Source organism: Tachyglossus aculeatus, chromosome 24 (genome assembly GCF_015852505.1).
Source record: "Tachyglossus aculeatus isolate mTacAcu1 chromosome 24, mTacAcu1.pri, whole genome shotgun sequence".
NCBI classification, from domain to species: Eukaryota; Metazoa; Chordata; class Mammalia; order Monotremata; family Tachyglossidae; genus Tachyglossus; species Tachyglossus aculeatus.
Genome location: NC_052089.1, coordinates 24,527,936 through 24,551,537, shown reverse-complemented (window position 1 = coordinate 24,551,537; position 23,602 = coordinate 24,527,936). Strand labels below are relative to the sequence as shown.

Genomic DNA, 23,602 nt, shown 5'->3' with positions numbered 1-23,602 from the left:
CAATCAGAAGTGAGCTACTGAGTATTATTGCAAAAGAGGAACTCTATCCAACACAATTTGCTTGAATCCTCCCCAGTGCTTAGTACAGTGCCTCACACATAGTGCTTAATAAATACTGTAATTATTATTTTTAAGCCACATTTGTCTCAAATATACTACTAACGTGCCTCGCACATAGTAAGTGCTTAATAAATACCGTAATTATTATTTTTAAGTCACAATCGTCTCAAATACACTACTAACGTGCAGCATGGAATGTAACAGCCAAACCAGTGGGACATAATGTATGATAAATTTGTAATGAAGAGTTTCGATATTAGCAGTAGACAATCAGCAAAAATCAGTTAACTTATTTTTTAGGACCTTATTAGTCCATTAGCCATAGAATGTAACAACCAAACCAGTGGGACATAATTTATGATAAATTTGTAATGAAGAGTTTCGATATTAGCAGTAGGCAGTCAGCAAAAATAAGTTCACTTATTTTTTAGGACCTATTAGCCCATTTTAGCTTCTCCTTCCCAGATACAATTTTGTAGAAGTAACAGAACTATATCCTTTAGTTTGCCGAATTTCACTCAGCAGCAAAAAACAAATGCTCCAATAATTAACTCTTGACTTCTGCAAAGGTCTGAAAGTTTTTAAAAGGCAGCGATGCCTAGTGGAAAGAGCACGGGAGTCAGGAGGTCTGGGTTCAAATTCTGACTCTGACACTTGCCTTCCATGTGACCTTGGGCAAGTGACTTGACTTCTTGTGCCTGATTCCTAATCTGTAAAATGGAGAGGAAAAAAAAAAACTGTTTTCCTCCCCTCTGAGACGGGTATCTCGGTGTGGAATAGGGTCTGTGTGTGTTCAGATTATCTTCTCCACCGCTTAGTGCTGTGCTGAATCAATTCCATCGTGAATATTATCGAGCGGTAATGATTCGTGCCTCAGAACTGCTAAGAAAGAAAAGAGATTGTGCATAAAATATGAGTAATTTGGATACCTCTTCTGGTCTTCGAGCCCCGTGTTGGGCAGGGACTGCGCCCAACCCGATTTGCTTATATCTACCCCAGCGCTTGGTACAGTGCGTGGTACGTAGTAAGCGCTTAACAAATACCACAGTTATTATTATTTAATGCACCTTCTCTGCATGAGCACTAATCTAAACACTAACCTTAGTAACTAGCCTTGTTCAAGTGTTTCTGAACAAATTATGGAGTACAAGAATCTGGGGTGTTGCCAGTTTTTTCGGGAGGAAAAAATAAGACTGTCTTGGATTTTTCTCTTTGCATATCTTAATGCTCTGGAAATGGTGTGATGCCTCAGTTTTGGTAGGGAGGAAGGGAAGGGTATTACTGGGTTTGTGGGGGAAATTTGATTTTTCTCTATTCAGGAGTCAAATGTAATTCAATTGCCAATGCTTGTTGCATTGCGAATGCCTTTTAGATGAAATGCTTCCAATAGAGCCATCTAAGTTGCTTATTGGCTATAGAAATATTAATGCTTTTATTCTCTTGGCATTTTATTAGGCTATTATTCTCATCCTGGAAAGAAACAGTGCCTCTTTCATAGTTCCTCTTCATCAAATACAGTGACAGTTAAAAGGGAGTTAAGCACAGCTAGAATCTACCCTGAAGGGTGTGTCTGAATGAAACATTCTCGAGGTTGAATAATGTGTTTTGTTAGGGAAGCAATCGGAAGACAATGCCCAATTTATTACTTAGTTTGCCCAGAGGAGTACGTATCACCTTCCTAAAATGGAACTTACAAAGTCAGGAAAACCTGTACTCAGGACAGCATCATTATTAGCCATCTATCTGGGCTAGAAGTGAGTGGTATGCATATATAGTAGGTTAGAGGGGAAAATACCCTTAATTTCCCCCTCAGCAATGTCATCTTTGAGTGTCAATCAGTCGTAATTATTGAGTGCATCTTATGTGCGGAACACTGTACACTACGACAGAATTAGCAGGCACGTTCCCTGCCCATAATGAGCTTACAATCATGAGAAGGAGTGTGGCTTAATGGAAAGAGCCCAGGCTTGGGATTCAGAAGTCGTGGGTTCTGATCCCGGCTCCACCACTTATCAGCTGTGTGACTTTGGGCAAGTCACTTCACTTCTCTGTGCCTCGTTACCTCATCTTTAATGCAGGGATTAAGACTGTGAGCTCCACCTGGGACAGCCTGATAACCTTGTTTTTACCCCAGGGCTTAGAACAGTGATTGGCACAAGTGAGCGCTTAACAAATACCATCATTATTACTGTTGTTACCATCATGAAAGGCAACTCGTGATACTGGGTAGAAAATAATTAAATTCCGAGAGAGAGTTTAACAAATGAGGTAGTCAGATCTGGTTCTAAACAATCTCCCATTCGTTACGGCATTTTTTACATTTTTTTTACAAATAGTAACGATTCAGAGGATCTATTCTGGCAAGATACTCATTGGTTTAGTAGGCTTGGAAATGTGACTGTGATGTAGATTAGCATGGTGAGAAGCTGAGATAGTGTGATCGAACTTGCTTTTGCTACTGTCTCCATTTCTGGTTTGTTTTGGCTTTTTTTCCTCCTGGTTAACAGAAGCGTTTAATGTCACTAAATTGGTTTAGTAGTTCTTGGACTTCCCCCAGATGCCTAAAATGAGAGAACTGTCAGTGAGAAGAATGCCATTGAAACACCAAACAATGTGATTGAACGTGTCACTGAGCCAGAATAGAAAATGAGGGAGAAATTAAAGAAGGGCTCCGTTTTACATTTTTTAATTGATAGGATCAAGAAAATGTAGTTCATGTGGAAGGATAATAGGCCATATGCCTTCCTTCAGACTGCTGATAGGCCTTTCAGTGTTACTTTGTTGTGGCTGGATAATGGCAGTCATTAAAATTCCATTTTTAACCCACCACCTCTTGTTGCACGCCTTACTTGATTTACTTTAAAGCTAGCCGAAGGAACAGAAACCACACATCGGTGTTTATTTTGACGTCTGCCTAATGTAAGTCCTAAATCCCAACACGGCACAGCACAGAAAAGGAACGTGAAGTTGGCATTAGGACGGAATGCCTAAAAACCTTTTCTTCTTCCCGTGACTTCCGCAGTCTCTCATATCCATGAAAATAGCACTTAGTGCTTCAGTTCTCGTAGCCTAGTGTTAGTGACAGATTCATCCTAAAACTGCAGCAGATTGTGTTCGCTGATGTATGGTGCCAGAAAATTTAACCTGGAGATTATAAATGTTTTCAGTGAAAAAGAACAAATGAACTAGACCTGTAATTTAAAAGGCTGTGTCAGCACAAATGCACATAATTCTTCCAAGATGCTCTGGGTGTAAAATTTCTGACTGTATTAAGTTTCTCCAGCCTCTTCCTTGAGCGTTTTTTTTTTTCCACAATTCCTTGTTTTGTTTGCTTCTAACTTGCCCGTGATTTGACTTCAGCTCAGATTCACTTGGCTTGACAAATTCTCCTTTTCTTCCGTCGTCTTGATGGGAACGAAACCAGAGTGGAAGTGATGTTAAAACCAAAGTTAAATTGTTGAGGACGTGGTTGTGCATAGGACTTCTTGTCATAGTGCATTTGTAGCCCTAAAAGATCATGTGTAGAGCTTATGGATGTAGTCCGTGGCTGTAACGAACGCCTTCTCCCCATCATCATATCGTTCTAACCGTGACAAACCTGTGCTTGATCCACATGTCTTCGTTGGGACAATAGACCATTCAATACCGCTACGTGCACCTTGTCGTACCATTTTTTCAGTATCTAACTCTCCCATCGTGATTGGCCCTGGAAGTTGCAAATTGATATATCATCTATATCATTTCTTCAGAGATTGTATTCTTTCCTGGTTCTCTTCATTGGTAGATGGTGAGCCACACGCCCGCCCCCTCCTCCTACCTGAAAAAAGAGACTGTGTCTAATTCCCAACTGTATTTTTCTCCCAGTACAATGTTCTGCACCCTGTAAGTGCTAAGTAAATAGAAGTATACTTTCATTTCATTCAGTCGTATTTATTGAGCGCTTACTGTGTGTAGAACACTGTACTAAGTGCTTAGTATACGAGAAGTATACGAGAAGCAGCGTGGCTCAGTGTAAAGAGCATGGGCTTTGGAGTCAGAGGTCATGGGTTCAAATCCTGACTCTGCCAACTGTCAGCTGTGTGACTTTGGGCAAGTCACTTCACTTCTCTGTGCCTTTGGGCAAGTCACTTCACTTCTCTGTGCCTCAGTTACCTCATCTGTAAAATGGGGATTAAAACTGTGAGCCCCCCATGGGACAACCCGAACACCTTGTAGCCTCCCCAGTGCTTAGAACAGTGCTTCACACATAGTAAGCGCTTAATAAATACCATTATTATTAGTAGTAGTAGTAGTACAACTAATACTTAGCCCTGGAGAAGTTTGGAAACCCATGACCTTCTGACTCCCAGCTCTCCTCCACTACGCCATTGTACTCTCCCAAGCGCTTACTGCAGTGCCTTGCACTGTAAGCACCCAATAAATATGATTGAAGGGATGAAGTGGTTTCCTTGTTTAGAGTGAAGGGAACAGTCCAAAAATGTGAAATCAGAAGGGGTTTTCTGGCATGATGCTATGGGGCCTCTCGAGGAATTGGATAAAGGAAGTAACTTAGTCAGAACAATGGATTCTCTCTAAGAAAAAATGTGTAGTATTTTTAAGCCAATGAGAGTTATCACAGACTATTGCCCTGAGTGGACTGTTGATACTTAATAATCACCTCTACTTCAACCAAGTGCTCACTTGAGTTTCCCCCCACTGCGGTGTTCAATGCCCTAGCTTCAGTTAAGCTTTCATGAGCCACTGTTGTTTTCTGAACCCCTGTAGCTTAGGTAGGACCCTGGCAGTTGTTTTTAGAAAACAAATGGCGAGCGAGCTAGTGTTTGTTCCTTTAACTCAGTAGCATCTCACTTGAAGCAGCTTATGGACAACAATCGCATCGGAATAGCACTGACATTAGCTTTCAGAGTTAACAGTTTTCAAATTTTAGTACTGTCCTCTCTCACTTAAACTAGCCTTTTCCCCATAGGAAATCTTGCCTGTTGAGCGGTCATATTCCCTACTGCCCTATAACACGGCAAATGTATATCGATTGCTTGTAGGAGCTAAGAGAAATCCATAACAAGCAGCAGCTCCAGAAACAAAAGAATTTAGAAGCTGAAAGATTGAAACAGAAAGAGCAAGAGAAAAAGACAGTAGAATTAGAGAAGCAGAAAGAAGACGTCCAAAGGTAAGTGGGCTCGGTGTATTTCAGTCTGGCCTGAAAGTGGATCAATGGGTTTATTCCTTTCTCCTTGTCTCTGGAAATAATCACAGCGTCAGAAAGAGAGTTCCTTCAGTCTTTCCTTTAGAACTGCGTGTGAGTGTGTGTGTGTTTGTGTATCTGTGTGTGTGTGTGTGTGTGTGTTTGTACACACCCCACCCAAGCACCTCCAGAGTTTTACATTGATTTCCAGGGCTTTCCAATAGCTCTGCTATGTAGATTTGGGAATTATACAAGGAAATTGGGGCGGTCGGGGTGCTCATTTGCATCCCAATAATCAAAATACGTTTCCAGTTCACAGCTTTTTAATAAGAGTGCGGCTCAGGAGACCTGGGAATGAATCAAAGGGCCTGGGCAAGGGTTTCGGCAAAGAGTGCTTCTACAGCGGGATTGACACATCATGTCACACCATTCACAAGCTCTTCTCTCCCCCCTCCGCCCCCCGCCACTTTTTTTCCCTGCACCAAATGTTAAGTTGAATAGAAAAGGGGGAAAATTGCCACTGCTGCTTAGAGTGCAAATAGGTGTCCCCCCAACCCCCACACACTTTTTATCTATTTATTTATTTACAAACCAAATGCGTGCCACATTACTCTCCACTTGGAGTCCATTTCTGAGTAAAGATAAAGTGCAGAAAGTGTCGTTTTAGACCTAATTCCAATCAGCAGGGTACTTGTTCTGCAATTTTTGCTCCACCTTTGAAATAAGTATTAAGTCTAATATCTCAGGGCATATCAGAGTGGGGAGTGGTGCTTCCTTGTTAAACAGGAGGATGGGAGGCTTGAGAGGAAGAAATTAACTTTAGTCACTTGGCTTCTTTGGACCTCAGTTGAGACAGTAAGAGAAATTCATTCTATATGGTGAGATGTGTTGTAGTTGAATACCTGACTATGAATCGGGAGTATTGGGGAATTGGAATTTTTCTCATCTCCCCCTCAGACTTATAAAAGCTGCCTCCCCTCCTTTTCCTTAATTCCTAATGAACTGTTTACCCCAATTGGAGATAACCAGTCATAACCATTATACACATATACATTACATATATATTACTTATATACATATACATTATATAGTCAATTTTATATTTTTGCCACTCAAGTTGTAAATACATTTGTTTATCTCACCCGTTAGAGTGCACTGTGAAAGTGTTACTCCTTTGTTCTGTACTTCCCTAGCACCTAATACAGTGCACAGCACCAAGTAGGTGCTCAGTAAATGCAACTATTACTACTTGTATTCATTCAAAGTATTTACTTTATTCTTTTCTATAGTAAGAGCTCTGTGAACTACTGAGCTGACCTTTCCCATCCCTGAAAAGCACAGTAAGGAAAGGTCTTAAGCAAGGTTTATTTGGGCATTGCATGGGGTAAAAAGGTTTGGGGGGATTTTGTTTTCTTTCATTTATTAGTAGATTTACCTCCACAACTGATTCGCCTCTAAGGACTTGCATCATGTAGGGAAGCCATCTGTACAATTAAAATAAGGGCTGTGAGTATCCTGAATTAAAATGTCTGGGCGTTTGTGAAGCCACAGTTTTAATATATATGTTTCCCACTTCTGCCATAAGAGTCTTCTAGCCATAATTTTTTCTGAACAAAAATCTTGTGACATAAAATTATATCTGCCTGACTAGGAGACTGTAAAAAAAGTCTGTTGTAAAACTCCAAGTGGAAGTTGGACATGCCTAAAGTTTGGGAAATGTTTAGCATAAGTATTTCTTTTTTCTTATGCCCATTTGGCAATTACCTTCAACAAGAAGAATGTTTTGGTAATAAAGGAGAAAATAACTTTAGGCTTTCCCACTCTCTGAACTCCAGATTAAATAAAGCCATCATTATTCTCTGGTCTCAGATTGAATTGACTGCTGCATTTACTGAGAATTTCAGTGTGGCCTGAACTTTCAGTTGCTAAAAACCAGGCTGCATCTAATAATAATACAATGGTCTATTGTGCCATCTAAATCCTGCCCCTACATTTTTCCTTTCCTTTTGCAGTTAAAGATCTGTTCCTTTCAAATTGAAAAGTGTCTTGCTCCCTTTCTTTCAGCAGTCTTCTAAAGTGGGTCAGAACTCCGTTCTTTAAGTTAGTTTTTGTTTAGCACAGTAAGTGAGGAAATTATGCAAGATTCTTGCTCTCCTGGCACCTCACATTGCAGAGATAAACCCTCAGTTCAGACAGCATTAGAACTCAGAGCTCTTGAGTCGGCTGTTTAAGGTTTAAAGGGAATCAATCCACCCAGTTAGGAGATTGAGTTCCCCTCGGGCCTTACCATCTGGGACATAAAGGAGCAGCATATTGCCTTGGATTCCTTGTTTGTAAATTCCTCGAGGACCGGGTTGGTGTCTTTTAACTCCTTTGGATCCTACCAGTCGCTTGGTTGAGTGTTCTGCACACAGTAGTTGCTCAGCAAATACTATCAATTGCTTGCTTTTTGTGATTGCTTTGCCCCGCTGTTCGTTCCCTCGTTCATTCATTCAGTCGTATTGGAAATGGAACGTTTTCTTGGACAGGCGAGCGCACGAGAGAGAGAAACCGTGGCTGGACCGGGCGCAGCAGGACGAAGACTACCACCGGCCTAAAAAGGCACACGAGGAGGAGAGGCTGAAGAGGGAAGAAGCGGCCAAGAGAAAAGACTCTGAGGAGAAAGGTGCCCAAGAGATGCAGGAGAAACTGAGTCAACTTTTCAAGCAGCATCCGGAACCAGCTAAACCAGCAGTTCAAGCCCCGTGGTCCAGTGCAGGTATCTGCATGGCCTAGTGGAAAGAGCACGGTCCTGGGTTCTAACGGTGGCTCCACCACTTGTCTGCTGGGTGATGTGGGGCAAGTCCCTTCATTTATTCATTCAGTCGTATTTAATGAGTGCTTACTGTGTGCAGAGCACTGGACTAAGCACTTGGAAAGTACAATTCGGCAACAGATAGAGACAATCCCTACCCAACAATGGACTCACAGTCTAGAAGAGGGAGACAGACAACAAAACCAAACAAGTAGACAGACATCAATGGCATCAGAATAGGTAAATAGAATTTATTTGTCTGTTTCCCAGCAAAATGGGGATTCAATACCTGTTCTCCCTCATACTTATTCTGTGAGCCCCGTGCGGGACCTGATTCAAGGGACGCATATTTGCGGAGTGGATAGAGCACAGGCCTGGGAAGCAGAAAGTCATAGGTTCTCTTTCTGGCTCTGCCACTTGTCTACTGTGTGACCTTGGGTAAGTCACTTCACTTCTCTGGGTCGCGGTTACCTCATCTGTGAAATGGGGATTGCGACAGCGAGCCCACATGGGGCAGGGACCGTGTCCAACCCGATTTGCTTGTATCCACCCCAGCGCTTAGTACAGTGCCTCACACTTAGCAAGCACTTAACAGATACCACAAGTGTTACCATTATTATTGACCCAGTGGCTGCCATCAGAAGTCACTTCACCAGTTCTCACCATGAAAAGTTGACAACTCTGCTGCTCTTTCTGGGTTGCACAGCTAACCTCTTTAAGAATGTGCTGCAGTCTTCCTCGCTTTTGCTAAGTTTGATTTGAAAAGATCATTTAGAGGTGAAGGAACAAAAGAACGTTGCTTCACCAAGCCTCACTCGCAGGGCTCTTTCAATCGTATCTCCCCCAGTGCTTACCACAGTGCTCAGCACACAGTGCACCACTTTTTTATTAATCGTAGTATTGTTACCCTTCTGAACTGTCCCTGGAAGAACAACTGGCCACTTCTCGTGTGTTCTCCTTCTCCCAACTTGCTCTGCCTTTTTCAGTCTTATGTGGAGTTGTTTCCCCCCCTGCATTGATAGGCGACACACAGTGCATCCAGACTGAATTGGTGGCAACTCATCCTGGACTGTTGAGGTCAACCAGTCAGTCGATGGTACTTACTGAGCGCTTACTATAGACGGGGCCTTGTACTAAGTGCTAGGGAGTGTACAATACAATGGAATGGGCAGACAAGCACCTTGCCTACAAGGAGCTTACAGTCTAAAGCGGCGGACAGGAATTAAAATAAAATACGGATATGTACGTAAGCGCTATAGGGCAGAGGGTGGGGGTGAATATCAAATTCTGGACCCTTTGATCCGTATTTCAAAGTCTCGACTTATTTGCAGACCTTTATTTGTGAAAAGAACCCAAATCAGTACGGCTTCTTGGGAAGAGTAAATGAATGATCAAAAACCCTTTACCTATAGGCAATGTGCCATTGGACTGACTCTAACAAGCAATCAGAGCAGGAATGGTTTTAAAGACGGTGTAAATTATTAGAGATTTGCAAAATAGACAGGCTTCCTGAACAAGTAGAATAGTCAGAATGCCACCGTGATTTCTGCATTTACCATCTTCTCATGCAGTCTGGTAGAGTTGAACTTGTACACCGCAAATTTTTGAAAAATACTCTCGCCTCATTCAAGTCATGACTGCTGTTTCAATAGATCAGTTGTATTCTCCCAAACCCTTAGTTCAGTGCTGGGCACACAGTAAGCACTCTGTTTTGATTAATTAGTTTGAGAGGAAAATGAAGGATTCAGAAGCCTGGGGAAGAAACGATCCCTTTTAATAATGCCATCTCAATCGATCAGTGACATTTATTGAGCATATACTGCGGGCAGGGTCCTGTGCAAAGTGCGGCAGACTCCAAAATTATTTGCAAAATAGAAGGGAGAAGGCAAAAGGGGATTTGTAGATGAATCAGTGCCTTAAATAATAAGGTATTTAAGATGTAGACAGAAATGCCAGGGGAGGTTGATCTCTGCAGGGTAACCAAAATTTTGAGACCCAAAATCTAAACACCCAGGCTGGAGTTTATATCCAGGACCCTCAAGGAAGGGGGAGGCACCCACTTGGGTCATAGGAAGAACTTAATAATTTAGCCAGTAATCTGTTTTGTGTGGGGTCTTTGTGCTTAATAAATGCAAAATGGGATATTAATATTTCAGTTGCAGTTAAGGGAGATTGGAAGGAGAACTTCAGCTCTGGCTATTTACGTAGGTGTTAATACTTGGTTCAAAGCGGTGTTTTCTCTTTCTCCTATTTTTCTTTTTCAACAGAAAAGGGCCCGCTTACTATTTCCACACAGGAGGATGTGAAGGTAGTGTATTATCGAGCGTTGTACCCTTTCGAGGCCAGGAGCCATGATGAAATCACGATTCAGCCTGGAGATATAGTCATGGTAAGAAAGAGCACAGCGGACGTTTATTGATAATGATGGTTTTTTTTTCAATTCCTTTCACAATTTTATTCAAGGGTAGTTAGAACACGAAAGGTGTATTATAAAGGGTAACAAGCGGTCGCCAAGCGGGTGGCAAGAGTTTGAACTGCAGGCCTTACCGCTCATGTTCTTTTCTAACCGAATAAAAGTTGAGGTTCTCAAACAATTTAAATGGTCACTTTTAAGCAGGCTCTCTAAAGAAATTATATTCCCCTCAAAGAGTTCAAGTGTAGCACTAGAAAGCTCCCCAGTCTCCCACTCCCTTTGGTTGCCAAGGTAAAGTCAGGGACTTTTTTTTTTTAATGGTATTTGTTAAGCACTCACTGTGTGCCAAGCGCTGTGGTAGGTACAAGCTAATCATGTTGGACATGATTCATGTTCCACCCAGGCCTCACAGTCTTGATCCTCATTTTACAAATGTGGTAACTGAGGAACAGAGAAGTTAAGTGAATGGCCGAAGGTCACACATCAGAGGAAAAGTAGAGGAGCCGGGATTAGAACCCAGGTCCTTCTGACTCCCACCCCCGTGCTGTAGCCACTAGGCCTCACTGCTTCTCTCTTTTAGGACTTGGACCTGAAAGTGAGTTCCAGTTTGTAAAAAAAATAAAAAATAAAAAAATCCCCGAACTCTCCGCACGTGAGAACGCATATGTGACTCTAGGCATGATGGAACCTGTGGATCTAGCCCATTATGGCGCTGCTCATGTCCCTATGAGCACATGCCTAAGATGAACATATGAGATGGTGCAGTAGGGTAGATACATTTCATCTTTTACCTGCCCACTGAAGCTCGCAAGAAAGTTGGGAATCCAAAATGCAGGAGATGGACCAAAGTTCAACCTCTGACAATATCAGTTGCCCTTAGAGGAATGAGCCCTCTCTTGTGGATTTTCCCATTTTACAGTAAATGCGACTGGGACCCATTTTCCGAAAACACCTATTCAGTGGCTGTCAATTTGATTCGTGTTCCATTTTTAAAGTCTCTCTTTAAAAAAAAAATCACAACGGGTCTATAGGGAGTTACTAAGAAGGAAGGTTTCTCTTTGAAATTCAGAACAATACCTGAATCAAAGGGAATATAAGAGGCTGACCTCCCTTATTTATTTCATTACGTGATATTAAAGTTCCAAATCTCACTTCCATTTTGGAAGAAGAAAAAATTGCCCCCAAATCAGGTTCGTGATTATATGAAATGATTTTCTTCCACGTAGTCCGTAGACCAGCTCGACTAATTGGGCAAAGCTTAGAGTTATTGGTAAGATTCATTTATTTATGCGAAACCTGTTGTAATTTTGCCTTACTTTCAAATCTTTGCTTTCCTGGTGGAGGTAAAAGGGGTCTGGGTAAGTCCTGAATAATTGTCAGGAAGTCTACATCTTCTTGAATGTATTTTTTATCCATTTAACTCGTGCAAGTAAACATATCTTTGTTTTGTGGGTTGGCAACAAAAATATGTTTCTGAGTCTTGTTCACCAAGAAATTCGTATTTATCTATATCTATATCTATATATTTTTTAGTTAAAAAGTATCAGTCCATTGAATGGTGTCCATAGAATTTGTTTGCTAGAAACATTAAGGACTGGTTTTAGGGGGAGAGGAGAAAAAAATAAACAGTGTCTATCAGTTCCAGATGGAAAATGCTCTTTGCAGACCCAGCATGCAATGAAATGTGAAATACGCAAGCATCTCATTGACTGATTCTGTAAGAGCAAGCTCTTCCTATTCTCCATCAGGAAGAGTGTGTGAAATGACCATGATGTCCCCTTCTTTTGTGTTACCCTGCTTTCTGTGTTCCTGTCTCACGAAGAGACTGTCGATGTCTTCATTTAAAATCCGTTTTTCTCTTTATCAGTAAATGTCAGTTTTCCAGTCTGTTTACTTTTTTGTTTCATAATGTGGAACTGAATCGAGACGTGAGATAAAGAAAAATGTCTGAAATCGTGCTTTCCGTTGAGCATTCAAGCAGTTTTTGTTTAGCACAGTGAGTGGCGATTGCCTCAAATTCCTGGAAAACGTACAGTGATGTGTTCAGTTTCAGGATTTTCTGCGGTTTCCATTTTGCACAGAAATTGGCCCCATTTAACATGGTTACCCAGAGGGGAATGAGCAGTGTGTTGCACACATCCTTTCAGGTGACCTCTGCAGAGTTGGAAAACTGGTCCTTTCCCCCAGGGATTTGGTTGTGGGACAGAGCAGCCCCATCGTCTCCAAATGAGGAAGAGCTTTCCACAATCTACCTCACTTGGGGATGAGATTAAAAGGTTCGAATATTCTGGCCCCAGGATCTCCCACTTCCGAGTCCAGTCTGGATGGGCCCGCAGCCCACCCAGGTGACGTTTCCGAGCTTATCCATCATACTGTCCGACTCAGCTCCGAAGTGCCTAGTGGCACCTGTAACCTAAATAACTCGTGTGCCAGAAACCTTGTCCCTCGACACATTCCACAGGAAATCCAGCTGATGACAGCGATTGCAGCAGCAGAAATAGCTCATTGAGTGGTGTGCAGGAAGGGTGGCAGTTCAGGAAGATCATCGTGATAACTGTGACATTTATTAAGCCCTTAAAAGATACGCGGAGTTCTTGGGTAGATAAAAAGAAAGCATGTCGTGCCCATTATTGGCTCGCAGCCTGTCTTAGCCCCATTTAACAGATGAGGAAACTGAAGCCAAGAGAGGTTATATGCTTACCCAAAGTCACGCAGAAGCCCTGCCCTGGGGCTCTCTCCATTAAGCCACAGTTCCTCCCCCACAGATGTGGTGACGTTTTTCTAAGTTAGCACCGGAGATAGTTCAGTATAACTTCCAAGAGGTCTTCCCCGACGAGGCCCTCATTTCCTCTTTCATTCATTCAGTCGTATTTAGTGAGCGCTTACTGTGTGCAGAGCACCGGACTAAGCGCTTGGGAAGTCCAAGTTGGCAACATATAGAGACGGTCCCTACCCAACAACGGGCTCACAGTCTAGAAGTCTGCCACTCCCTTCTGCGTTGCCTTGCACTTGGATTTGCGCCCTTTATTCACCCCTCCCTCTGCCCCACAGCACTGATGTACCGATCCATCTCTCCCCATCCCTGTCTCCCCGTGGAGTTCCCTGGGAAGCATCTCCTTGTGTGTCTCTCCTGCTAGGCTGGGGAAGATGTACCACCCATTTTGCACTAGACCCCTCCTACCTGTACGTTCTGCATCTGCCCATGGCAGGAAGGGGTACCTCTGAGCCCAGTGCCCCAGGGGAAGGATGGTCTTTTAACATGGGCACTCTCTCCCTAGCAGAATCATCTTCCCCAAGTCCCGACTGCTCAGAACCAGGCCCGTGGGCTTCCAAGATAAGAGCAAAGGCTATTTGGGGAGCCAAGAGGCAGATCCTTAGGCCTTTCCTGGACTGGAGATTCCCTGGGAGGACCGTGATCTCAGGGAATAAGGACTGTGGAGAGCAGAAAGGGCCTGGCTCTTCTAGACTGTGAGCCCGTTGTTGGGTAGGGGCCATCTCTATATGTAGCCAACTTGTACTTCCCAAGTGCTTAGTACAGTGCTCTGCACACAGTAAGCGCTCAATAAATACGATTGAATGAATGAATGAATTATCGTCTGTCTCTGCCTCTAGAATGTAAGCTTATTGTTGGGCAGGGAATGGGTGTACCAACTCCATTCCGTTGTATTCTCCCAAGTGTTCAGTGTTCTACACACAGTAAGCGCTCAATAAATATGATTGATTGATTGATAAATAGTAGATTGATAGATAGATTGAAGACTCCTCCTGGGAACACGTTTCATTCTTAGGGTGGGAGATAGGGGAAGTTCTGAGCAAGGCTGCGTGACCATTTTTTTTAGGGAGGGAGGGTGATGCTTTAATAATAATAATAATAGTAATGATGGTATTTGTTAAGTGCTTACTATGTGCAAAGCACCGTTCTAAGCACGGGGGCGGTTACAAGGTGATCAGGTTGTCCCACGGGGGCGCTCACAGTTTTAATCCCCATTTTACAGATGAGGTAACTGAGGCCCAGAGAAGTGAAGTGACTTGCCCAGAGTCACACAGCTGACAGTTGGTGGAGCCGGGATTTGAACCCCTGACCTCTGACTCCAAAGCCCGGGTTCTTTCCACTGAGCCATGCTGCTTCTCAGTTTCTATAGTTTTTCTATGGCTTTTTATTTATCCAGTTAAAGTTGCTTCTTTGGGATTCTCCTCACATACCCACCGCTTTGGGGAAAATTCCCCTTAAGTTCATTTGTAAAGGACACAGAAATCTACATTCCCTCCTTAAATTCACCACTGCCAAAGGATTACAGCTTACCACAGGGAGATGAACTGCTGCGTTTAGCGTCCTTTGCTCCCCACTGAATTTGGCTAAAACAACCAGGTTGATGGATGGGAGACTCCTCAGCTGAAATTCAGATGGTCTTAAACCCATTAATAAGCTGAACTTTCTATGCATTCCGGACTGTTCAATGGGAAGGATTTCTTAACTTGAAGTGTTTAATGGGTGTGAAGGTTCTATTGTTCTGTTGGTTTATGGTCATTTCAGGATAATGAAGTCCCCATGAACGTAATATCCCCCCTCCCAGTAGGCGTGGTTTGGTAGAGTAATTAACACTTGCTAATTTTATTTTTTATAGAGAAACAGCGTGGCTCAGTGGAAAGAACACAGGCTTTGGAGTCAGTGATCATGGGTTCAAATCCTGGCTCCACCAATTGTCAGCTGTGTGACTTTGGGCAAGTCACTTAACTTCTCTGGGCCTCAGTTACCTCATCTGGAAAATGGGGATTGCCTGTGAGCCCCTCGTGGGACAACCTGATCACCTTGTAACCTCCCTAGCACTTAGAACTGTGCTTTGCACGTAGTAAGCACTTAATAAATGCCATTATTATTATTATTAAATTTTTTTGCGGTCCTTGCTTTAGGCTCTTGGTCCATTTGTTCCCGCATCCAAGAACCCAAGCGTTTTTCCATTACCGCTTTGGGTCTTCCTCTTGTGCTTTCTTTCGGAGGAATTGGAGGTGCTGGCATTGAACTGAACTTTCAGGCCACTGAGAACGTTGGAGACGCTTCAAAGCAAATGAAATACGGTAGCCACTAATGCTTGATTGCAGAAAAAACATAAACGCTATTATCCAGTTTTTTCACACTGTCCATCATTAAGTGGGCCTGGGAAATACCTAGTTGTAATAATAATAATAATAATAATAATGGTATTTGTTAAGCGCTTACTATGTGCAAAGGTGATCAGGTTGTCCCACATGGGGCTCACAGTCTTAATCCCCATTTTACAGATGAGGGAACTGAGGCCCAGAGAAATGAAGTGACTTGCCCAAAGTCCCACAGCTGACAGTTGGCGGAGCCGGGGTTTGAACCCATGACCTCTGACTCCAAAGCCCGGGCTCTTTCCACTGAGCCAAGCTGTTGTAGAAATAAGGAAGGACAAAAAAGATGGTTGTTGGCAGTGAGTCAATTGTTGAGGCACATTAATTCTTTTGCTTTAAATTTTGTCCAGGGCCTGTGGACTTGGCTAAACACAGACCAGTGGTGACCTTTGCTTTGTTTTTGCTAGGCAGCTGGGGGATTATTTGCTGTATTTTAAACCCTTCCCACCTGCTCAGGTTGGGATTGGAAAGGGAGAACAATATGTACATACCATTTGACTCTGATCGGGAATAGAATACTATCAAAATTGATCCTAAATCCCTTGCCTACTGAGAAATCTAGATTGACTTGAACTCCCTGAGTAAAGCAGAGCCTTGAAATGGGTCTCTGGAGCCATCCCTCAGAAGCTATAAACAGACTCAAGAATGCAGAGCTTCCCAGAAAGGCAGGGAAACTCAGGACCACCAGCTTTGTTCCTCCACTTGGATGTTCTCTTAGCTCCCGGATGGACATTTGGATTCATTTCAATTCCCCTCGATTCCTACGGAAAAGTCATTTGAGAAATGCAAGATCCGAGCCAGACTTAAAAACCAACCATCCTGAATATCACATTGTTTCCAAGTGCCTTCCGTCGGAATATTTGGGATCTGTTGCTTGGCATCAGATTAGACATGAATTTTTCCCTGGTTCAGACTTCTTGTCTCCAGTCAGCTGGAGAAAGTGTGGTTTCTGTTACTTGAAGATTGCATTGGACAAGTTTTTCATTTGCCTTGGTTAGTAATTTCACACTGTGAACATTTGATAGGGGGGAAAAGATTCCAAATTTTCCAGTGGTTGAGGTTTGAAAGCATTCTGTTTCTCCTTGATACTCAGATGAAAGAATAAGATTGGTGAAATACTGAGTCATGACTCTTTATTGTCACAACTCATTGTTTCCGTGATTGAGAAAGAGAATATTAGCAAATAATGGAGTGCTCATTATCTACTTTAGGGTCAGGCTTCAATCTGTAGTAATGATTGAGTGCCTCCATGTTCGGAGAATACAATAGATTAGGATAAATCCCTTATGGATCTCCTCTTTTTAAAAACAATTTTATGATAATAATAATAATAATAATAATGGCATTTATTAAGTGCTTACTGTGTGCAAAGCACTGTTCTAAGCGCTGGGGGGATAAAAGGTGATCAGGTTGTCCCACGTGGGGCTCCCAGTCTTAATCCCCATTTTACAGATGAAGGAACTGAGGCCCAGAGAAGTTAAGTGACTTGCCCAAAGTCACACAGCTGACAATTGGCGGAGCCAGGATTTGAACCCATGACCTCTGACTCCAAAGCCCGGCTCTTTTCCACTGAGCCACGAAGCAGCATTGCCTAGTGGATCGGGCACGAGTCTAGGATTCTGAAGGAGCTGGGTTCTAATTCCATCTCTGCCACTTGTCTGCTGTGTGACCTTGGGCAAGCCACTTAACTGCTCTGTGCCTCAGTTGTAAGATGGGGATTCATTCAATCGTATTTATTGAGCGCTTACTGTGTGCAGAGCACTATACTAAGTACAAGTTGGCAACATATAGAGACGGACTCTACCCAGCAGCGGACTCACAGTCTAGAAGATGGTGATTCCAAATGGGACAGGGACTGTGTCCAACTTAATTTGCTTGTATCCACCCCAGCGCTTAGAACAGCGCCTGGCACATAGTAAGCATTTAACAAGTGCTACAATCGTTATCATTATTATTATTCCATTATCTATTCTATTTATTTTATTATCTATTCTATTTATTTTATTTTGTTAGTATGTTTGGTTTTGTTCTCCGTCTCCCCCTTTTAGACTGTGAGCCCACTGTTGGGTAGGGACTGTCTCTATATGTTGCCAACTTGTACTTCCCAAGTGCTTAGTACAGTGCTCTGCACACAGTAAGTGCTCAATAAATACGATTGATTGATTATTAGGTCCTCCAATTTCCAGGCTTGGGCTCTTTCCAGCAGCCACGCTGCGCCTCTGCTTTCTTTCCGTCAGAGTGCCGAGGAAGGAGAGTTGGGAAATGCATTCAATGGTTGCCACACCTTCTCCCAAGTACACCCTGAAGCACGCGGACAGAATCCACCCACATTGGCAAAGGGAAAGTTTGTAATATACTAATTGATTTTTGTGAGCCAAGGTGGAATTAGCCTAAGGCACCTTCCAGCAACTGGTGCGGGCCTGCTTTCCTGCTCTTCAAGTTCTTTCCTAGAAGGAGGGTGTGGATTTGGAACAGGGGAGCAAATGGTTACATTCTAAAAGGAGCCCGGGAAAACCCGCCAGAAGGGAGCCTCCCCTCTAGCCCCTTTCTTTGGAATTTCTTGGGGACCTTGGTAGTTATTCCTAGAGAAACGACACCCTCACCCTCACACCACCACTGCTCTGAGAAGAGAATTAAAATGAAACAGCATCCCCCAGAATGATGTTCAGTTGAATAAATAACTTGAGTGACAGCTTAAGCCAGCAGAAAATAAGATCAGGATATATGTTTCAGTGCCCTTTTTTTAATTTACTGCTCCTTAAAACACAGTCATTCCTTCCCTCTTTTTGTAGTTCAGACCTCCTCCTCATCAAAACGTACCAATAATTAATTAGTGGTATTTAAGCTTCTAATATGTGATGAGCATTGTGCTAAGCACCAGGGATAATACAGGATAATCAGGTCAGACACCAACCCCCATACCGTAGTTTTCGTTTGTTTTAATTTTTTTAAACGTCCAAAGAGGTAAAAGCCAGCGTTCGGCGGACCTAAAGCTGGATCTTGAGTGACGGGAAGGTTCCTTCTAAATTGACTCTGGATGCATCCTCCTGATCCTTGGTATTTCTTGTGTGCTTATGCGCTGCAGAGCACGCTGCCAAGGGTTTGTTGAACATCTCTCTCTTTCAGAACACCCTTAGCAATTGCAGCTAAATGTCTTGGGGCTGGCAACACGTTACCCTTCTTTGATCCAGGACTTTTTTTCCCTACAATCAATGAATCAGTGGTATAGGTGGAGCACCTACAGTGTTCAGTGTTCTAAACCTGGGCACGTTCAGCAGATTGTAAGTCAATTTCCATTCCCGCCTTGCTCGGTCAGTAGAGCATGAGATTCCTCGTCACAGGGTCGTGGACTCCAGCTCCATGATGGGCATCTCAAGCCTCGTGGCGTAGTGGAAGGAGCCAGAACCTGGGCTCTAATCCCGGTTCTGCCAAATGCCCGCTGGGTGACATTGAACAAATGGCTTAACTTCTCTGTGGCCCAGTTACCTCATCCGTAAAATGGGAATTAAGACTGGGAGTCCAGTTTATCTGATTTACCTTGTAACTACCTCAGTGCTTAATACAGAACCTGGCACACGGTAAACGCTTGACAAATTCCATTTAAAAAAACGACCCACAAAAAAGGCAGCTTCCTGGGCTAAATTTTTTAGGGAAAGGAGCTGGTGAGGAAAAAAGTGAAGAGTGAGATTTGTCTATAACGATAATTATTACTGTTATTATTATTGTTATCCGTAGCGATTGTACGGATAGTACTTAGAGAAGCAGCGTGGCGTTAGTGGATAGAGCACAGGCCTGGGAGTTAAAAGGTTGTGGGTTCTAATCCCACCTCCACCACTTGTCTGCTGTGGAACCTTGGGCAAAGTCACTTCACTTCTCTGGGCCTCAGTTTCCTCATCTGTAAAATAAGGGTTGAGACTGTGAGCCCCACGTGGGACAGGGACTGTAGCAACCCGATTTGCTTGTATCCACCCCAGCGTTTAGTACAGTGCCTGGCACACAATAAGTGCTTTACACGTACCACAGTTATTATTAGTAGTAGCAGGAACAGGGTACCTCTCTAACAATCCTTCTCCCCCAACTCCTAGGCTAGGAAAAGACATTTATTCAGCATATATGCTTTTCACGTTCCCCATTCACGGGGTAAAGGAACATTGCTCCCCTGTGTTCCTTTTGAGAAAAATGTACTGGATAAAAGATAGAAAATCATACCGATTTTTAGGCTCTGCTTAGTGTTAAGGATTGTGTTCATTGTAAAGTTGATAGATAATTTTTTGTGTCTTGATTGAGTTTGCACTTGGAGTCAGAATATCACAAAGGAGCGTCCACTCAGGGGTAAAAGTAGGGTTTGGTTTACAGCAAGAGTGGGTTTCCCAGGGTTCATATCCAGGTAAACGTCCCCCTTTACCAGTTGTCAAGCTCTGTTTCTTCCCTGCAGGTGGACGAAAGCCAAACTGGAGAACCTGGCTGGCTTGGCGGGGAGTTAAAGGGAAAGACGGGATGGTTTCCCGCGAACTACGCCGAGAGAATCCCTGAAAGCGAAGTTCCAGCACCGAGCAAACCTGCCGCGGACACCCCCCCCAGCCCCCACCCCTGGCGCTCTGCGGGAAACTCCCACTCCCGTGGCCCCCGCCTCGTCGGATTCGTCCACAGCCTCCAATAACTGGGCCGACTTCAGTTCCACGTACGTATGGAGGTTACCATCCGAATAGCGGCGAGATCCTGCCTTCCCCAGTGGTCTCGCCACTCTGCCCGTTTCCAAGGATGTAGGAGAAAGAGTCAAGAGCAAAAACCGTTAGGCTTCCGTCACCTCTTCCAGTCCGGCTTCACACTGTTGGGACAAAAGGGTCAGGCACACAGTGAGCGTTTGGTGTCACTGACTGCTTTGTGTCCCTGACGCCGTTCGCTCGAGTTCTCTCCGATAACTAACTCAAGCGTATTCATCTCTGCGAGAAAGAAGCGTTCTTTAACCTCTCTGTTTCAGCGTCCTGTTGAAATTAAAATTTTCATTTGGTCCTGGGAAGAGCTGCTCTTACTCTGCCTTCTCACTGAAGTCAGCACTTTGATTCTCACTGTAAGCCGTAAGCCCGCAGCACTTATTTTTTTTATTTTTAATGGCATTTATTAAGAACTTACTATGTGCAAAGCACTGTTCTAAGCGCTGGAGTATATAGTCTCATACTCAATTATTTCCCCGGTCCATCACCTATGTCTCTGTAGACCGTAAGCTGTTTATGGGCCGGGACTGTGTCTACCAACTCTGTTGTATTTTCCCACGCACTTAGTACAGTGCTGTGAACAGAGTAAGCGCTCAGTAAATACTCCTCATTGATAGCATTTATTCAAAGCTGCCTCGTCGGCTGAACTGTTTTCGATTTTCAAACGTGAGTGGATCTCGATGTGCATCTAAAATAAGTTGCAAAACCTTCCCTTCAAGCTTTGCCCATTGAGTATATTGGTAAATTGGAATGGAGGGATGCTTGCTTGCTTGTTTGCTCTTCCCTCTCAGCCTTGATGCCGCATTGGAGGCACTGGAGCCCTTTTAGAAGGCAGAGGACTGAAATGGTAAGACGTATAATTGAGCATCAGAGTTTCCATTAGCGTTCCATGCCTCAGATTTTAGGGATTGGCTGAATCTTCACCACTGATATGCGTGTAAAAATATTAGCCTTCTTAAAATTTTGTGTTTTATCACAGAGACAGTATGCCAAAGAGAATGCATTCCATTTTCTCTTGTTCTTGGCCAAGAAGCCTGTTGATAAATATTTCTTAGGCCGTCGGGGATCATTTATGGCTTTTCAAGGAAGTGGTCCAGTTCTGCTTTTCTTGTTAAAGGGTAGTCACACTGCCTTCTTCATTTGTAAAACCTCTTATAAGCAGTCAAAATGCCAAAGTATGAGAAGAGCTGAATTAGAATGTGCTTCAGGGTTTATAGCAGCGTGGCAAAGTGGATAGAACGTAGGCCTAGGAGTGAGTGTTGGTGACCTAACCCATGACCTCTAATCCCGGCTCTGCCACATGTCTGCTGGGTGACCTTGGGTAGGTCACTTCACTTCTCTGGGTTTCAGTTACCTCATCTGTCAAATGAGGATTAAGAATGCGAGCCTCTTGTGGGACGGTGGCTGTGTCAAACCTGACTAACTTGTATCTACTCCAGCACTTAGAACAGAGCTTGGCACATAGTAAGTGCCTAAGTACCATAATAAGGAGCATGGAGTAGTGGATAGAGCAAAGGTCATGAGTTCTAATCTTGGCCCTCCCACTTGTCTGCTATGTGAACTTGGATAAGTCAGTTCACTTCTCGGTGTCTCAGTTGCCTCATCTGTAAAATGGGCATTGAGACTGTGAGCCCCATGTGGGACAGGGACTGTGTCCAACCCAATTTGCTCGTATCTACCCCAGTGCTTTGTATAGTGCCTGGCAATAATTATCATTTTTTATTAGCTTTATAAACTATCCGTTCCGAGAAAACTGAGCCCATCCTGAATTGCCGTTGAAACTTTTTGAACAATTTCCTTTTTGGCCACACAGATTCAAACACGGCAACCTGAGAAGCTCATTCTCCATTTTCATGTGAGCTGAATTCATCTTAAACCCTAGCCAGGGGGGTTTGGTCTTTCTGTTTAGGTCACCAACACTGACTGCAGATCAGAAGCGCAGCCAAGTTCAATAGCAGCTGAATTTTGAAAAACTACATTGTGGTTTCAGTGTTAGCTTCTTGCACGTTATGAAATGCGGACAAGGTGGACACAAACTGGTGGTCTTTGTTGCTCTCCTTGTGCAGTTTGGGGGTTGCTTCTGCAGTTGATGGTTAGAAAGCTGAAGGATTCCAAACAAGAGTGAAGCAGTTTTTAAGATGCATTCCGTCTTGACGATACGTAGGCAGAAATACTTGAACCCTTAGGGCGGCATTCCACTTTAACTCAGCACTCAATTCTCCCCACCAAATCAGTAACTTTACTGTGAAGTAGTTGCCGCAGAAACTGGTGGAATGATCAGTTTGGTCAGAGAAATAGTAAGTACAAGAATCAGTGAGATGCCGGAAGATAAAAAAATTATTCTAAGCTTAATACAGGCACAGTAAGTACCTGTATTGTGTTTGATTTTATATTACACAGTCCGAGCATTAACAGATCCTCTTTTCTCCTCCTTTCCTGTCATCTCCATTTCCCCCTTCCTCACTCCTCTGTTTTGTCAAAATGCGTATCCATCAACTGTCAGAATTGCACTTCTAGCCCACAAGGATCGTACAATTTAGTGGGAAAGATGACAGGCAAACCGCAAATGATAAGCATGAATATTTGCATCTAGTACGGCAATACTGAACTGAGGGGATAGAGTGGATGGGATGAATTGGGAAAAGTTTCTTTGAGCTGGTGACAATGAGGAGGGAGGATTCAGGTGTGGCGGACTGTAATGGGGGAAACTTCAATGAATACATCTGAGCTTGAGCACAGGTTAACTTTTAGACTGTGAGCCCACTGTTGGGTAGGGACTGTCTCTATATGTTGCCAACTTGTACTTCCCAAGTGCTTAGTACAGTGCTCTGCACACAATAAGCGCTCAATAAATACGATTGATGATGATGATGACTGCTGGCAGACTCCTCATTTTACCTAACCAATCAATCAGTAGACTTTGAGAACCCACTGGGAACAGAGCACTCTTCTAAACGCTTGGGCAAGTACAGTAGAGTTAGTAGAAACCACCCTCAAAGGAGCTGACGGTCTCAGTTGGGATCTGATCTGTTAGCTCTATTTCATAAAAAGGATTTGAGCTCTGCAGTGATTTGCCCATGCCGAAGCTTTAATTTTCTTGTCTGTTTTTCCCGCTTCCAGGTGGCCGACCAACACTAATGAGAAAGCGGAGACTGATCACTGGGATGCCTGGGCAGCCCAGCCCTCCCTCACGGTGCCAAATGCCGGGCAGTTGAGACAGAGATCGGCCTTTACCCCAGCCACGGTCACGGGCTCCTCACCCTCCCCTGTCCTGGGCCAGGTAAACA

The 23,602-nt window shown here is 43.5% G+C and overlaps 1 protein-coding gene across 1 annotated transcript in view; it reads left to right on the top strand.

Moving 5' to 3' along the window:
- ITSN1 (intersectin 1) overlaps positions 1-23,602 on the top strand; it is a 179,014-nt gene that overhangs the window by 91,286 nt on the left and 64,126 nt on the right. The window contains 7 exon segments of the mRNA XM_038766277.1: positions 5,100-5,227; positions 7,771-8,000; positions 10,304-10,425; positions 11,793-11,807; positions 20,036-20,193; positions 20,195-20,281; positions 23,436-23,595. Coding sequence (XP_038622205.1) covers positions 5,100-5,227; positions 7,771-8,000; positions 10,304-10,425; positions 11,793-11,807; positions 20,036-20,193; positions 20,195-20,281; positions 23,436-23,595 — 900 coding nt within the window.